Source organism: Natator depressus, chromosome 6 (assembly GCF_965152275.1).
Source record: "Natator depressus isolate rNatDep1 chromosome 6, rNatDep2.hap1, whole genome shotgun sequence".
Classification (NCBI taxonomy): domain Eukaryota; kingdom Metazoa; phylum Chordata; order Testudines; family Cheloniidae; genus Natator; species Natator depressus.
This window is the reverse complement of record NC_134239.1, coordinates 37,339,038-37,357,937: the sequence shown is the minus strand read 5'-3', so window position 1 is coordinate 37,357,937 and position 18,900 is coordinate 37,339,038. Positions and strand designations below refer to the sequence as shown.

Genomic DNA, 18,900 nt, shown 5'->3' with positions numbered 1-18,900 from the left:
GTAGAGGACCAGATGAAATAATAATCAGTTTTGACTTGGTGTCAAAACTGAATTGCTATGAAGATATTAAAAAAGGAGCTGTAAAAGTTCCTGAACTCCTGTTTCCACTTGGAGCACAAGGAGGAAATGACACATGACTGGCTCCATCCTGAGCAGCAGAAAGTGGTTACCTTTCTAGTTTCCATTTAAACTTCATCGGAATTACCACTGCCAAAGTCATAAATGGACACCGTGGGGTGCTCAGAGTTATTCATCTGTGCTACAAACCACCACTCACCTTGGTCCTGGTTCTGAAGTGACCCATCATAGAAAAGATACAATGTACTCTACAAAAGGCTCTTGCATTGCACCAATCACGGTGTAGCCATGGGGGAGCTTTAGGTGGGGCACTTAACTCACATATGTTCCTTAATGAAAACACTGTGGTTGATGGGCTGTTCACTGAGCTCCAGCCTCTCTCCTGGAAGTTCTGCTGAGTAGCCCTCTACAATAATGAGGGCTATCCACCTGGCATACTGCATCAGCACCCGCTTCCTCACAGAGCAGGAAGGTGAGAGTGCTGCCATTTGAATAACACCAGTTAATTGTGGAAAAAATGAGATGAAATACCGAAAGTTTTCTCGGTCTTTCCTCTGATTTCCTCTTTAAAACACTGCTTGTACCTACCATAGTTCCAGGAGGACCCCGTCTAATTGAACTAATGTAGTTACAGTAGTATTCAGTGGGCAAGAATGAGAGCTTTGTAATAACCAAAGTGGGGTTGTTTTCTGAGGGATAACATTTGCAGGAGTCTGTTTAGTTAGGAAGTTTAGAATTCAGGTCTGAAGCACATGCTTGGGGGTGGGGAGCAAAGTTTTGTAAGTACGCACTCCTGTCAATCCATTTTCGCTTCCCACAAACAACTTCAAACAGGATTTCACCTCTACTTCCTGTAATCTAGAAGAAATTAATCATTTTATTAGTCTCAGATTCAGAAAATGTGCTTCCCTTTGCCCTAAGCAGAAACCATTGCAGAAAAGAACATCATATTGGTGAGATGCTTTGGGCCTAGGCTTCCCAAACTGTCATAAAGGGTTGATTTTCAGCCCCACAATTTTCAGCTTCATTAAAATAGGAAGTTTAGCAAAGGGAGGAGGGAAATCTTTTTCAAGTGGTTTTGGCCATCAATATAGGAAACAATTTAAAGTCAACATGATACTGATAGCTTAATTTGTGAAAATGGATAAATACCATATCTGCCACATAGCACATTAACCCATGTAACAAAGAAATACAGAAATAGCACTGCAATGCTTGGTTAAAAGGTTTTGGTTCAGAGAGGAGGAAATTTAATTAAAGCATGTAATGTCAATTACTGTCATTTGTAATTGTATTATGCCTCCCTAGAAATAATGCAGACACAGAATTCTAAAGTTACCTGCATGTTTGATGTAAATGAGATAAAATTATCTAGGTCCTGAGAAAATCCAGATAGTAGTAGAAAAAATGCACTCTGCCTAACCTCATATGTCATAAAAATTAATGATTTATGGACCATCTTTAAACTGTTGATTATATGAGAAGTGATGTGCCTCCAGTTTAAACAGATAAGCCAACAAACACAGCATTTGGCTTGAGAAATTTGTGTTTAAAAAACTTGATGTTATGCCAGGATATTTTTAAAAATACTAAGCCAAATTTGTTACATCAGTTTGCACCAGTAAATAATTTGGCCTTCTGTTTATACTAATAAAATCTATCAAAAAATTACAGGGCCTGATCCTGGATGCTACTCTTTCTTTTTTGCTCTACCCTGTACAAAAGGGACAGTGAGCTAGTTGTGTGCAGGGAAATCCCCAGGTGGCAAAGCCAGAGTAGTCAGCTCTGCATCACCGCCTCTCCCTGCACACTACGCATAAGAGGCATCAGCATCTATCTATACCTAGCTGTTATAAAGCACTTGTTCATCCATAGATCTCAAAGGAAGTCAAAGTACCAATATTTCCATTTTACAGATGGGGAGACTGAGACACAGAGTGGTGAAAGGACTTGCCCAAGGCCACCAAAACACCACTGGTACAGGCAGGAACTGAACCCCAGGCCATTGCCCTCTCCACTAAGCCACACTATCTGTCTCACTATTTCGTAGAAGTTACTGCAAGTGAATGTTAAGAAGCCTTGAGGTTTCTCTAATTTTTATTAGGAGCCCTGCAACTTGCCACCAGGACTGAAGGTGGCAAACTGGTGGAAAGTCTGGTGGAAAAACTGGTGGAAAGTCCCCCATACTCTACATACTCCCAGGCATGCCTACTGCTGCACCCTGGAGGATGATACTTTTCTTAACAATATAGTGTTACAGAGTGTGGTAATTAAAATGCAACAGAATAATGTAAGAGAAGCTGCTGTTGTTTTTAAAGTAAAAGCCAGTCAGGCTATTTCTTATAGTCTCTAAGTCCCACACATGTATTGTGTCTGTCAAACTCCCCTTGAGGCATTTTAAGGGTGCGTAGATCACAAAAGGATGCAGATTCACTTAAAAATATCTGAATCTAATCTACTTGAATGGAAAAAGACAGGAATCTTGTCAGGGAAAAAAAGAATACACACTGTATGAATAAGGAGAAGCAAAATTACTGTGATATAAGAACCCAGAGAGAGAGAGATAATGGGCCAGAACTCATGCTCAGTGTAACTATGGTGAGGGCTCTACACCACTGCCCTGCCTCCCCCAGTCCTGAGGTTGACAGAGGCTAAAATGATCCTTTCATAAAGAAAGCTGCTTCAGTGGTCTCCTAGAACCTGCTCTGCTGACCGTAGAGTGCTGTGCCCTCCAGCTCCACACCCTGGAATATCTCTTCTTGCAGCTAACACATCCTCTCTCCCGGGGAGAGTGGCGGAGCAGATGGTGTAAAACCTGCCATGGTGGTTTTATGAGTTCCAGTAGGGTTGGTTTAAAATCATTTTGCACCACTCTAGCAGCCAGTGCAAAGGGCCCTTAACCACGGTCAAGAATCTGGCCTAGAAAACACAATGCGCTAGATATTCAAAATTCTCTTAGCAATAGCTAAGAGTGAAATTATAGGGTGGCATTTTCAAAAGCTCTCAACAAAACTCAGATTTCAATGGGAGAAAAGTCAGGCCAACACTGAGGACTTTGGAAAAACTCATTTTCACTGGGAACCTTAACAAAGGGTAAAATCCACACATGAATCATACTGAAACAGACTAGCATTTTGCAAAAAGGAGTGGACAATTGTCAGGGTTGTATTTTTAGAAGTGCAAATATAATAAATCTTCAAAGAAAATGTAGGGCAAGTGACAAGTGTTACATTGGCAAGTATCATTCAAGCTCAGCAATTCTAGAGGACTGAAGCTCAGGACAGCAAAACATTAAGAACAACAGAATGGCCATACCGGATCAGACCAGCGTCCATCTAGCCCAGTATCCTGTCTTCCAACAGTGGCTGATGCCAGATACTTCAGAAGGAATGAACAAAACAGGGCAATTTAGAGTGATCCATCCCCTATCGTCCAGTCCTGGTTTCTGACCATCTTGGCTATTAGCCATTGATGGACCTATCCTCCATGAACTTACCTAACAATTTTTTGAACCCACTTATACTTTTGGCCTTCTCAACATCCCCTGCCAACAAGTTCCGCAGGTTGACGGTGCACTCTTGCAGGAATAACTTCTTGTGTGTTGTGCTGGTTTTTTATTTTCACATCTGCTGCCTGTTCATTTCATTGGGTGACCCCCTTCATTCTTGTGTTATGGGAAGGAGTAAATAACACTTCCTTATTCACTTTCTCCACATCGGTCATGGTTTTATAGACCTTTATCATTTCTCCCCTTATTCATCTCTTTTCTAAGATGAACAGTCCCAGTCTTTTTAATCTCTCCTCATAGGGAAGCTGTTCCATACCCCTATTCATTTTTGTTGCCCTTCTCTGTATGTTTTTCCAATTCTAATATATCTTTTTAGGGATGGGGCAATCAGAACTCCATTCAAGGTGTGGCCATACCATGGATTTATATAGTGGCATTACGATATTTTGTGTTTTATTATCTATCCCTTTCTTAATGGTTCCTAACATTGTTAGCTTTTTTGACTGCTGCTGCTCACTGAGCAGATGTTTTCAGAGAACTATCCACAATGACTCCTAGATCTCTTTCTTGCGTGGTAAAAGTTGATTTTGTATGTATAGTGGGGATTATGTTTTCCACTTTATATTTATCAACACTGAATTTCATCTGCCATCTTGTTGTCCAGTCACACAGTGAGCTCCCTTTGTAACACTCTGCAGTCAGCTTTGGACTTAACTGTCTTGACTAATTTTGTATCATCTGCAAACTTAGCCACCTTACTGTTTACCTCTTTTTAAGATCATTTATGAATATGTTGAACAGCACTGGTTCTAGCACAAATCCTTGGGGGATCCTGCTATTTACCTCTCTCCCATACAAAAACTGACCAGTTATTCCTACCCTTTGTTTCCTATCTTGTAACCAATTACTGATCCATGACAGGACCTTCCGTCTTATCCCAGGATTGCTTACTGTGCTTAAGAGCCTTTGGTGAGAGACCTTGTCAAAGGCTTTCCGAAAAAGTCCAAGTACACTATATCCACTGGATCACTCTTGTCTACATGTTTGTTGATCCTCTCAAGGAATTCTAAGAGTTTGGTGATGCATGATTTCCCTTTACAAAAGCTGTGTTGACTCTTCCCCGACACAGCATGTTCATCTATGTGTCTGATAATTCTGTTCTTTACTGTAGTTTCAACCAATTTTCTTGGTACTGAAGTTAGTCTTAACAGCCGGTAGCTGCCAGGATCATCTCTGGAGCCTTTTAAAAAAACTGGCATTACATTAGCTATCCACCACTCATCTGGTACAGAAGCTGATTTAAGCAACAGGTTACATACCAAAGTTAGTAGTTCTCATATTTGAGTTCCTTCAGAACACTTGGGTGAATACCATCTGGTTCTGGTGACTTTTTAACTGTTTAATTTATCATTATATTGTCTACTAAAATAAATTACCACTAACACAACATGATTCACTCATATCAAAAATGACTTCAGATTAAGAGACAGACTCTCAGTAGGTTGACAAATCCACAGCTATGAAATTGTTATTTGTTGTGCCTCTTGCAAAAGGTCCAAGTGTGAATAAATATATGACAAGACCACCAACTTTCATCTTGCAAGCAGCTTGGGGAGTCGCAACACACAGGATGAAAGAATCACATTTGTTATTATATTTATATTCACGTCTCTAGGTGACTTACATCCATAGAGATACTCCCAGTCCTTACCAAAAAAATCCATTCATAAGCTTTTCAACTTGAAATGCTCAACAATATAACTCCCCCCTCCAAACCAGTAACTCCCATTGCCCGCTATTAAATCAGATTATGTGTTGGTCTAAAGCTTGACTAACCAGATATACTTATATTGAGTAATGAAGTAGTCTAGAATTATCACTGTTTCATAGGTAAGGAAACTGAGGCACAAAGGGCTTGACTCCGCCCTTACTAATGCCAGTAGAAAGGAAGAGAAAGTACACTTAAGTCAACAGAGTTCCAATGGTGTAAAACTAGTCTGGAGATCAGAATCAGTCCTAAAGAGGTTAACTGCCAGATACTGCCACCCTTACTCATATTAGTAGTATCTTCCTCCAGTGTTATAGTTTCTATTGATTTCAATAGGGCCACTTGCGAAGTAAGGTACTATTCACTGAGAGTATATCTAGCAGAATCTGGCACTAGGTAATTTGCTCAGTGTTACAGATTACGATCTCACTTCCACAGGTGAAAAATTACAGTGTAATTACTCCTGATTTACACCGGTGTAAGTGAGGTCATAATCAGGCCCAGGGTCTGTGTGACACTGCCAGGAATAGAGCCTAAGCCTCTTGACCCTTTGACTTGTATTTGAACAAGACCATCTTTCGTTTCTTGTCCCTTTCTTGTTACTTTCTCTCTGTCTTCCCTTTGTCTCTTTGTTACTTAACTTGGACTCCAATTTCCATCATCTCAGGATCCTATCTGCTAAACTGCATTATATACTCCACTTCTTTTTTGTTCTCTCTCACTCTCTCTCTAGAATATTACCTAGCTGGCAATAAGTTTCCTGTGAGAGACTACTTTCCTGTCACACATTAAGCAATTTACTGACAACCACTGTTCCCATACAGTTATGCACCTAGACAGTGAATTGGTTAGCAGTTCCATATGTCAGAATTGCTACAGTTTTCTGGAAAATTGTATTACTTTGGGTAAATAAAAAAAGCTAACAGCAGCAGGAAAAAAAATCATAAAAATGTAGCCAAATTTGTTTCATCCTGCCTGCATCAGCAAATTTGGTCAATGACCTCTCTATATGAGTCATGCAAGAGCTTTAAAACTTGCAGTGATTTATATATTCAGGATAGGAAGTTCAAGGCTTACATTTTTATTCCCTAACCATACATTATTTCTCTCTACACACAATTTCTTGAGAATTACCTCTGCCCTGAAATATATAGGCATAATTTTTTCTGCTTCATGATGCATATTAACCAAAACCACTCATCTCAATAACAGTCTCTATGTTTTTGGCTGATTGCAGCAGATGTGTAGGTTATTCCTGGAACCCTAGCTGGTAGATGGCTTTCATTATAGTCTTAGCCATGAAAACAGGCTTCTACCAATAGTGGCATAGTTTGTGAAAAGGTAATTCTGAAAGGAAAAAAAAATCTTTTCATTTTTACAGGATACCAAAAATACAAAAGATCTCTTTCCTATATTCTACAATATTTTAAAAATAAAATAATTCCACCACATAGCTCTTATCATCTTCAGATCTCAAAGCACTTTACAAAGGAAGGTAAATATTATTATCCCCACTTTACAGATAGGAAAATTGACTAAGCAGTGAAGTACCTTGCCCAAGATTACCCAGCAGGCGAGTGGCAGAGATAGAAATAGAACCCAGGTCTCCTTTTGAGCTCCAGTCAAGTGCATTATCCATGAGGCCACAGTGCCTCTCCAGGAGGGCTTGCATTCCCAAGTTTAAATTTAGAGTCGCAGAACTTTTGAAGAAAAACCACCAGAATACAAGATAGAAACTAGTAAAACAAAGTTTCTCTCTTGAGTCATGTGCAGAGAGAATATTTTGTTACCAGTTTGAGTAAAAATAAGCACAAGTGGCTTTTTAGATTATGTGGTAAATATATATAATGCTGCTTTCCTTTCTACCAGACCTAGCGCTTAACTCTCACTAAGGCAACTCTGAATCAAGAATTACCTTGACTTTTGGAGCGTTCTATAGATGCTTTATGGAGCCAGTTTGGCTGTTTTCATAAGTTTATCATGCTTTTTAACCGATGTCGTGTACATTTGGGATTAGGAAGATAGAAGGATGACCCTATGACACACAGTATAAAACGTAAAAAGAAAAGGAGTACTTGTGGCACCTTAGAGACTTACAAATTTGTTAGTCTCTACGGTGCCACAAGTGCTCCTTTTTTGTTAGTCTCTAAGGTGCCACAAGTACTCCTTTTCTTTTTGCGAATACAGACTAACACAGCTGCTACTCTGAAACCTGTCAGTATAAAACGGATACTTGTTGTAGGTATTTGAATATTGAACTCCAAGCCCAAAAAGTTTTATACCAGGGTTCAGAGCACAGATCTTTAAAAAGATCAATAGGTACATTTAGTTTATTGAAAAAGTGAATGATTCAGTTCTGGAACCTCAAGGCCAAAAAGAACATATTTTGCAGAGAGCTGAGCTAAGAAATTTCTTTTTTTTCTAAAGCTTATAAGCTGGGATTTGATTCTGTAAAACCAGGGGCAGATTCAGATCTATATCCATTTGGTCCGAACCACCACGTTCAGGGAGGAGGAGGTTAGGAATTCAAAAAAAGCATGAAGCGTTAACCTATCACCCATAATAAGCAAAGCAGGTACTCTTTGTTTTGGAAAGCCTCATTCATAGATTTTGCCAGACCTGGTACGGTTCAGCTCCTGAGTTCTATTTTATTTAAACCATCAAAGTCTAGTACAAGAGTTTCGAGAAACGTTACCAGTTTGGGCCCATCTCTAGTTTTAACATCATTCCCCTTCCTTTGTGGACTAGGCATGAGGGAAGCAGGACGTCACAAAACAAGGAAAAAAATTAAGCAATTTCCTTTACTATGACTGTGCTGTGCAGGTTATTATCTTTCTAACCCTCCAATTGAACAATTCTCTAGAGACAGAGTAAGTAAGTACTGTGTTGATCTTCAGTTGTAACTGACGAAGCCATCATACTGAGAGACTATCTTTCCCCTTTCTTTTCTGCCAGTCCTAGTAAATTAAAATCCTTTCAATTGAGCTGTGTGATGATACTTATTGTGAACCCACCAGACGCTAGTGTCTACATGACCTAGAACAGAGGTGGGCAAACTCCGGCCTGCGGGCCACATCCGGCCCGCAGGACCCTCCTGCCTGGCCCCTGAGCCTCTGGCCCAGGAGGCTAGCCCCTGGCCCTCTCCCCTGCTGTTCCCTCTCCCACTCAGCCTCAGCGCGCTGTGCCGCCGACGCAATGCTCTGGGCATCCAGGCAGCACAGTCGCAGAGCCCCGGCCTGAACCGGTGCTCTGGGTGGCGCAGCCAGCCATTAGTGCTCCAGGCAGCACAGTAAGAGGGCAGGGGAGTTTGGGGTGGTGGTCAGGGGGCAGGGGTGTGGATAGTGGTCGGGGTGGTCAGAGGGCGGGGAACAGGAGGGCTGGATGGGGCAGGGGCCCCGGGGGGAGGGAATTGGGAATGAGGGGGGCTTGGATGGGGCGGCAGGGGGCAGTCAGGGGTGGGGAGTCCGGGGGTGGTCAGGGAACAAGGGGTGGTGGATGGGGCATGGGTCCAGGGGGGGCCATCAGAGGACAGGAAACAGGGGAGTTGGCTGGGGCAGGATTCCCAGGGGAGCCGTCAGGGGGCAAGAAGCAGGGGGGGTCGGATAGGAGGAAGGGGCCGGGCCACGCCTGGCTGTTTGGGGAGACACAGCCTCCCCTAACCGGCCCTCCATACAATTTTGGAAACCCGATGTGGCCCTCAGGCCAAAACGTTTGCCTGCCCCTGGTCTAGAAGCTAAGATGCCTTCAGCACTTGCCCCTGAGCTTGTTGTATACCTGGCATGCTACCAAATATCTGAGAAAGTTTGGTGTACGTAGCAATGGCTCCATAAGGCGGTGCTAACTACAGTTATTCTCTGTTCATCCTCTCACCTGTCAGCTCTAGATAACAAAGGTGATTTATTTTCTTAGGTATGCAGTCCACTAAAACTTTCCTATACTCAATGGACCAGCAGGAGACTCCTATGGGCTGGTTGTAAAAGAAAATTTCTCTCCTGCTGCCATCCTTCTGGAGCTACATGATTAAAAAAAAAAAAATTAATTACCTACCAGGAATCCAGATTAAATTACAGGAACTTTGTGCCAAACCTTGCAAAACCCTGCATTAAAATTCACTACACTTCCAGGTCTAAGAAATTAAAACCAGAACACCCAAAACCCTGGACTGATTCCAATCTTTTCTGACAACACTAGTTTGAATGAGTTAAAAAGCAGGAGAAAGATATCAGCCTTGCACAACTGTCATGAAGAATACCCAGTCCAAGCACAAAATCCAGTTGTCTGTACTTTTCTCTGGTAATTATGACAATACGGACAGATCTGGGGTTTTGTTTTGAAACCATCTCTGCTTATCAGATTTTATAATGTACTACTGCGAAAGGTTGCACAAATATTAACTAGCTGATTTTAATTTTTTTAATGGCCAGCTCTCCAAACTCAACCAGGGATCACTAAAGTTAGCTGTTTTCATTCTGGCTTGTCCATCTTTAGTAGTAATAAAGAATCTGCCAGCCATATCCTGCCCTCAATTTCACTTCAGCAATCCTATTGGCTTCAAAGGGGTTTCACAGATAACAGAGGGTAGAATTTTTCCCGGAAGTATTAAGTTAGTAAAGAAGTCGGTTGATGATATATTAGCCAGAATTGCATCAAACTCCGTCTCCCATAGCTGTAGTGGTTCTGCAGTGCTAGCAGGAGTAGAAAACTAAATCATCATTTTTGTCACTGAAGTAAGCAGATATGAATCTGGGTATGCTCGGAGGGCAGCTGATCTGTTGTGTATGGAAACACCACTTTTACAAGTATCAGAGGGGTAGCCGTGTTAGTCTGGATCTGTAAAAGCGGCAAAGATACCTGCACGAGGAAATAAGGAACAGATCAACAGAGCCAGACGTGTACCCAGAAGCCTCCTGCTGCAAGACAAGCCCAAGACAGAAACCAACAGAACTCCACTGGCCATCACATACAGTCCTCAGCTAAAACCTCTCAAACGCACCACCAGTGATCTACAATCCATCCTGGACAACGATCCCTCACTTTCACAGGCCTTGGGAGGCAGGCCAGGCCTCACCCACAGACAACCCACCACCCTGAAGCATATTCTCACCAGCAACGACACACCGCACCGTAGTAACTCTAGCTCAGGAACCAATTCATGCAACAAACCTCGATGCCAACTCTGCTCACATATCTAAACCAGCGACACCATCACAGGACCTAACCAGACCAGCCACACCATCACCGGTTCATTCACCTGCACGTCCACCAATGTAATATACACCATCACATGCCAGTAATGCCCCTCTGCTATGTACATCGGCCAAACTGGACAGTCCCTACGTAAAAGGATAAATGGACACAAGTCAGATATTAGGAATGGCAATATACAAAAACCTGTAGGAGAACACTTCAATCTCCCTGGACACACAATAGCAGATTTAAAGGTAGCCATTCTGCAGCAAAAAAACTTCAGGACCAGACTTCAAAGAGAAACTGCTGAGCTTCAGTTCATTTGCAAATTTGACACCATCAGCTCAGGATTAAACAAAGCCAACTACAAAAGCAGTTTCTCCTCCCTTGGTGTTCACACTTCAACTGCTAAAAGAGGGCCTCATCCTCCCTGATTGAACTAACCTCGTTATCCCTAGCCTGTTTCTTGCTTGCGTATTTATACCTGCCCCTGGAAATTTCCACTACATGCATCTGAAGAAGTGGGTATTCACCCATGAAAGCTTATGCTCCAATACATCTGTTAGTCTATAAGGTGCCACAGGACTCTTTGCCACTTGTACAAGGTCACTTTTCATAGTAGAACTACAATCTAAGCCTCACAATATCACTTTGATGTAGGGATTTGTCACAACACCCATTTTACAGATGTGGACAACAGACAGAGGATTTTCCCAGTACCCCACATGAGAGAAGGATTAGAATTTAGGAGTTCCTGGCTCCCAGACCCATGCTTTAGTCCATTAAACCATGCTGCCATTCAAGTCTAAAACTTATTTTTACTTGTAATCTACAAGAACTTACAAGAACTTTACTTGTGATCTACAAGTATTAGAGACGGGCATACTAACTCTCTATAGTGTGCAATTTAGCAGCATTTTAAAAAGGCATTTATTGCTGTATTTTCTATCTGAAAGGTAAAAGCCTATTTTCTTCTCCACAGGGAAAATTGCTAACTCTCTTGTTTTTAATGTTAGTAACTTATATTGCAGAGTTTGGAGTTTAATCTCAAACTTCCTGATATTCCTTCAGTATAATGGATATTTCTTGTAATTTTTAATTACAATTTGTATTAATTATATATGTGGCAATTTCACAGTGTTAGAGCTATGGGGCCAAGTTCCACGATCGGCTACTCTACGCATCTGTAAGTCATTGAAGTTTCACTTATGTAACAAAGGCTCAATGTGTTCTCAGAATGAAGATCAAAAGCACTGACTGAGATAGGAAACACTTCTAATATCTTTTATTTAAGTCTAGGTGTAATAAAGGAGAGTGTCGCTGTCAACAAGGTCAAAGAAAGCTGCCATCTTGTTTTCAACCATAGGCTAAAGGGATACAAGCCAAGACATTTAATTTATAAAAACAAATTGGAGTTTTTCAGTTTCTGGGTCTACAAGTGATGAATGGGTTTATGGCCCTCTCTGCTCCCAGGGGGCATGCGGCAAGAGGGGCTGCACTCTATTGCAGTAGCACCTGCATGCAAATGCAGTGGTGTCAGCTTTAGAGCTCCGAAGGGAACCACTTGCCAGAGGTAAATGCCGTTTGACAGCAGCTCCTAATAAGAGGAAGGAAATGAGGGAGAGACACAAAAGTGATAGGAAATAAAAGGACTTTATAAAACAGGGTTTATTGCTTTCATTTGTGGCGATTTTCCTTTGTTCTGTTTAAGCACTGTGCCTTCCAATTCCAGATACAGCACAAAAGAGATACTTGTCTAAAAAAAGTTTATTTCTATCTGGGATTGCCTTTCAAGACACGGCACAAACTCAGTCATACATTATTAGGAGTAACAATGGACTAGCTCTAATTAACTTGGCACAGCCTTTGCTTATGATACCAATCAAATCAATATTAAGGGGGATTGCACACTCTCTCATTACAGCACAAAATGGGCGCCAATCTCTTCAGGAAGATTTCTGGGTCAGAAACTGTTTGAGGTCAGCGTATTTGGCTTCTCCTCCTCCCTTTTTAAACAGGATGGAAAAAAATATATAATTATGTGCTATTTAGTACCTGGATAAAATATACATTCAGGCAGCCTACATTGTATGACTGAAACTAATCCAATATGAAGACGTCTCAGTTTAAAAAAAATAAAGATTTTAGTAGCTCACAGAGCTCAAATTAAATACTTAAATAGGTAACACTAGATGTTTCTCATGCTGCCTCACATTTCTCTATTTATTTTTATCTGCAGGATCAGGCGTGTTAGAGAGGGAGGCCTGGTAAGAATTGCCTCAGACATCATTCTTGGTTACTTACATCTGTGGTCAATTTTCCACACTTTCTTCCATAAAAGGTAAACGAGGCGCTGTACTTGCAACAGGATAATCTAAACAATATGAACAATGTTACTGTTAAAGACCATCTGGTTCATCAAGCACAGCTCCAGACTGTTAACTCCTTGAGTAAAATGGGGAATCATGTAGCATGCATTTGTCTATACACAATTCATTTTTAAACTGATAAATGTTAGAGCTCCTGAGACACAACAGATTCAGCGTGCAGGGAAAATCAGTCTCTCTTTTTATACTCCGTAGATCTGGGCTAGCGAGCAACATTTATATGTAACATTTTCTACAAAAAGTCTCTAGGCTCTTCTGTAAGTTTCTATCAATCAGTTCTACATTTGGTTTTTGGGGTGGTTTTGTTTTTTTCTGGTCTCATAATCCACTTAAAAACTAAGGACCTGATCCTGGAAAGGTTTAAGGACACAGCTTTTACCCATGTGAGTAAAATTATATGCTTCAGTCGATAAAGAAACAGGCCTTGAAAAACTAAATGATTTAAAAAAAATTAATTTCAGAAGTCAAAGTAGGGTCACAAGAAAGTAAAAAAAAGTAACAAATCTCAGCCCAGTCTTTTGTTGTGGTTTCTACAATTCCTTACCTTTTCAAAATCCATCAGCTCTTTATTCTTTTGGCATTAGATGGATGTGCACGTAAACAAGAAAAGCGCCCCATAGGAAAATGAGCAAAGCAAGAATTAAAATTACTTGGGAGAAGAGAATGGAGGAAGAAGGTAAGAAAAGGGGAGAGAGAGATAGTACTTTAAATATTCAAGAGGCAGTGTAATCTAGCATACTGAACATAGGACTGAGGGTATGCCTACATTGCAACTGTGATTACACTACGTGTAGGAATGCCCTTAACTAGCTCTGATCAACCTAGCTCTCTAAAAATAGCTATGAAGCCGTGGGCAGCAGGACTGGCGAGCAGTCTGAGTACATACCTGCCTGGGACCCAGGGTATGTACTTAGAGTAGCTAGCCGATGCCACTGCCTGTGCTGCTGCAGCTTCGCTGCTATTTTTAGCGAGCCAGCTTGATCAAAACTGGCTCAGGAATGCCGACATCTGCCATCACACCGACCGCGTAGAGACATACTCTGCGGTAGAAACACCTGAGCTCTAGGGCTGGCTCTTTCATAGACTTAAGCGGTGTCCCAAGAAACAGGTCATTGTGTTTCAGATTCCCCACATGTAAAATGGGAATAATACTTATACACATCACAAAGGTATTGTCAGAAATAATTAAAAGTCTACCTTGAAGATGTAAGCCCCAAGGCTGTGCTAGCCAACACTGACTTCAGTGGAAGTCTACTGAACATTAGCTTCAGAGTAGAACAGGCACAACCCAGAGTCATGTGAGAGTTAAACAGTATTATATATGGCCAGTTTACATGTGTTAAATGTGCCCATTTGCCTTCTGCAAACAACACAACAGATGCTGTGTGTGTTACATCAAAGCCAAAAGACACTTTTGTAAACAGACACTCACCAGTACACAGTGGCTGCTTTTCACAAGGCATACTTTACAGTAACTGTGCATGGAGGGGGTTAAATATTGGTCTTTGTTACAGCTGTGCAATCCCATGTTGCCTGACTGTAACTGAGAACAGGATTTGGCTCCATAGGTTCCTCTCCCACCCCTCAAATTTTAATGACAGGGTGAAAAAAATAATTTATTGAACTAGAAAATTGAAATACTTCTTTTTCAGTCTTTTTAATTTCATTCTAAAAATATTTTTGGAAGGAGAAAAGATTAAGCAAAAAAAGACTAAGCAGAGCTGGAGTTTTTCTTTAAGAGTAAACAACAGGGGATTTTCATATTCACTTGGTTTCTGGTTTTAATTCCATGAGCACTTTAAACAGAAGCACTGCTATATCTAATTTCTAGGTAGAGCATACACGTTTCCAAACCCACTGCTCCAACAAATTCTTCCACCTCCACAATTCAGCATGTGTTGATAAACTCCTTTTAAACACTACTACAGTCTGAGAGTCTCATTTTCATTGATGCCATTATATAAAAGACCATTGGAACATGACAGATTTTTAGTTTCCAAAAAACTGTTAGAAGGAGGAAGTATTGGGTTTTATTTATTTCTTTTTCCTTTTAGAAATCACTTAGCATATGCTCATGACTCACGATAGGGGGAAAAAATAGGAGTTACTGTACACAAGCTGTCTCAGACAGTTTTATGATTAATAGGGTTAAAAAGTTAGATTCACATTTAAAACTTATATTGATCACATTGAAACAATTAAGGCTAGCTGGTAAGCATCAATTATAAAACTATTTACAGGCCCAGCAAAATTTAAGAGATTTACAGTATAAACAATATTGCATTACAAAACAATCATTGTAAGTCACTCACCAAAAGGATAAAATTCCTCCTATGGAACATAAGATTTACCGGGATGAACTTTTTCAGAGTTATTCTAATTCTGAAGTACAAAATGTTACAGTATAACAATATACTTATTATGCCTTTCTTGATAACACAATGAAGGCATTCTAATTGCTTGTTGTACCTAATTTGAACCCCTCCTCACAACTCATAACTAACATTGATTTTGGGGAATGAAGAGTAGACCTCATTCTCTCTAAATCAGCACGGAGTCTCTTACAGCATCTCCTGGTGGAATAGCATCATGTACATAGCAGAAGTTCAAAAACCTTCTAATAATTCTGTATCTCTGAGAGAAAGAATTGTTTAAAACTTATTTTCTAGTAATCTGCCTTCATTCTCTGGAAGGTAAAATTCACTGATAGAAACCATTACATACATGTCAGACAACTGCTGAATTTTAGTTAACACCATTCTACTGGAATAATGCAAACACATGCTGAATGACAAGTTCATACACTCTAACATCATTCTACAAAGCCTTAACTTACATACTCAAACTCTTTAGACTTAAATCCTGGCAGACACTAACACTGGGTGTTAAGGTTACCATTTTCAATTTGGCCCAAAACAAAATTCCTGGATTTACAAAGCATTTCTTGAGCTACGTCCACTCTTTAATCCTAGAACAATACTCTTACAATAATATTTAGCATTTTTCATCTGTAGAGCCAAAAGTGCTTCACAAAGGTGAATACGCATTCTCATTCCCATATTATATATCTGGAAACGGAGGCACAGACTGGTTAAGTGCCCACAATTATATGTCAATTTAGTGGCAGAGCCAACAATAGGATGCAGAACCTCATTCCAGGTCTGGTGTTCTCTATGCTGAACCTATGTCCTCCTCACTACCCCATGACCTCAAACTATCTGAAATCAGAAAGATACTCACTGCTCTAAAGTGAAAGATTAATTTAATACCAAGAAATGTAAATCATAGTGTAATTTGACTAATTAGATACTGTATGGCACAAAAGGAATGTTATATATTAACTTTTATATATAAAAAGTTTAAAGTGTATGTCAATGAGTTTAACCCTCAATTGTTACATACTGTAAAAATTCAATTGACAAACAAAATAGATTTGATACCCAAATTGTGCTGCTGGTGAAAGACTTCAGTGAAAACTGGCGGCTGTTAGAAGAACGATTGACTTAAACTGAATTGTGAGCATGTGACCAGCCTTCTTACTTTAGAGACAGAAATGAGTATTCTCTCCTGTGAAAATATTCCAAACAGGACAATAATTCCCATTAATAATTATTGCGCTCCATGAGTGCTGTTGCTTATTATGAAAAGAATCTTCTGACAAAAGTAGCCAGTTGGCCCAATTCAAGGTCCCAATTCTATGTCTGATGGCCGAAAGTATGGCTGGAGGGGGAAGTGTCACAAGCCTCCAGCAAACCCCTACCCTGACTCTGTCTGGAGCTTGCTGACACACCCCACAAAGTGGGCAGGGCCAGAGCAACTGAGAGATGTATTTATTCAATTACTCTTTCAAGGGCACTTCTGCCAATGAGACTCCTATGGAGCCTTGGCTAGAATTGAAGGCTGCCTTCTCAAGTGGAATTTGCAGGGGGGATGCTTCCCCTGTCGGCACAGGAGGTTGCCATTTGCATCCATGGGAGTGAATCTGGCCCCGTATGTAGTTAGTTAGCAGGGTATATAAAATGGGCTCATTTTAGAAATATAGGTTGGGATTTTGAAATCCAAGTCCCATTAAAATTAATGTGGCTAAACCCCCTAGCTGGCTTTGAAAATGTGAAAAGTGTTTTCATACAATAAAATAAATAAATAAAGCTTCTTCCCCCTGAGGATCTCAAATCCAGGGCTGGCTGCTCTCTATTTAAGCAAGCTTTGAACTGCTCTTTTAAATTAAATTAAGATTATTCAACCCAAATCTCACATAAAGCTATGGCCAACTTCACAAGAACACAACCCTGCAGTGTACACAAGATTTGCTTAGAGCTTCATGAACTCACTCACAGCATAGCCAGAAGTAGCTTCAAAGTTGTGGGTCTCTTCTCTCTCGCGCTCTCTCACACACACACGCATCAAGCCCTGCTCCTTGTATTACTCCTGGGGGAATTCTGCGCCACTGCATGTGTGCAGAATTAATGTCTCCCACAGATTTCTTTGCTTCCTGGCAGAAAAATGGCTTTCTGACTGGGAAGCAAAGGGAAGCTGCAAGAGCAGTCAAGCACCACTCCCTAGCTGTGCAGGTACATTGTTTCAGGCACCCGGAGCAGCCAGTGGAGAGGTAAATCACTGCAGGGTTGGGGACACCACCAGTCAGTGGCTCCTACCCTGAGCTGGGATCAGCTACTAGTCCTGGGTGGGCTGGAGGCAGGAGAGGACGGGATTTCCTCTTCCCCTGCAAGGAGTGGCTGGGGCTGTGTCAGACTCACCCCTAGAAACCTCCCCCAGATGCAGGAAGTTCAGCATCCTCCCCTGCTTCCTGCCCTCATCGCTCCTCAGCTGCAGACGAAGTGGTCTCTGTACAGGGAGCTGTTCCCCCATCTGCCCAACACCCGTGCATCTGGACCTCCCATACCCAGACACCCCCACCAAGCCTCATCTCGTATATCCAGAATCCCCCTAGCCCTCCATACCTGAACCCCAGCCCACTGAACCTCAACCCCTGCATCTGGAGCCCTCCTGCACCCAGACCCCTTGCCTCCAGACCCCCACCCCTGCACCCAGACCACCCTCCACTGAGCTCCCTTCACTCAAATCCCCACCCTGATGAGCCCCACCCCCCTGCACAACCCTGAGCCCCTGCATGCAGACCGCCATGCTACTGACCCCCAATTAGCTGCACCCAGACTCCCACCCCACCAAGCCCCACTCTGCAGCACTCAGACCTCTCTGCTGAGTCCCAACCACTTTCAGCTGGAAGCCCCTGCAGAGTCCCATTGTCCCTGCACCTGGAAACCCTCCCCCTACAACAAGCCTCTGTGCATCCAGATCCCCCACACACCTAGACCCCCAACTGAGCTGCTTGGACCCAGATTGTCCCACACAGAATCCTCTCACCCCACACCTGGATCCCCCCACACTGAGCCCCTCCACACTTGGATCCTGCCTGGTTGAGCCTGCCTGCCCCACACCTGGTGCACTTGGCACAGAGGGGCAGGGCCTCAAGGTGTTTCTGGGGCACGCCCAGGTCTTGTGTTGTGTCAGGGTCGGGTGCAGCCTCACCACTGAGTCCCTGTCCTGGGGAGTGGGGAGGCTACAGAGTGATCTCCCACCTTCGTACAGCCAGTGGCCTGTGCTCCCCACTGCCATGCTGGAGCCTCTGCATTTATTTATGACAAATAAAACGTGCAGAATTTTTAAATATTGTGCGCAGAATTTTTAATTTTTTGCCACAGAATGTCCCCAGGAGTATGGTACGTATGATCTTGGAAGCATCAAGGGCCTAATCTTTTGAACATGTACAGTTATATCAGGTTGAAAAATGCCACAGGAGGCCCCAATACAGATATAAGAAGTAGCTTGACTAGGAACCCTAAATAATTAAGTCCCTTTTCATTTCAGGAAATGCAGGTCTGTTCAAGGACTGGCCAGGGAGGAATATAAGAGGATAATACAAGCAGCCACCTCTTCTTCCTCTCCTTCCC

At 41.8% G+C, this 18,900-nt stretch overlaps 1 protein-coding gene across 2 annotated transcripts in view; it reads right to left on the bottom strand.

The window, feature by feature from the left end:
* PARVA (parvin alpha) overlaps positions 1–18,900 on the bottom strand; it is a 90,482-nt gene that overhangs the window by 47,051 nt on the left and 24,531 nt on the right. Inside the window, exon 2 of one of the 2 annotated variants that reach the window (XM_074955076.1) lies at positions 12,846–12,915. The exons of the other annotated variant lie outside the window; for it this stretch is intronic. Coding sequence (XP_074811177.1) covers positions 12,846–12,915 — 70 coding nt within the window. The remainder of the gene's footprint in view (positions 1–12,845; positions 12,916–18,900) is intronic. 2 annotated transcript variants of the gene reach the window in all.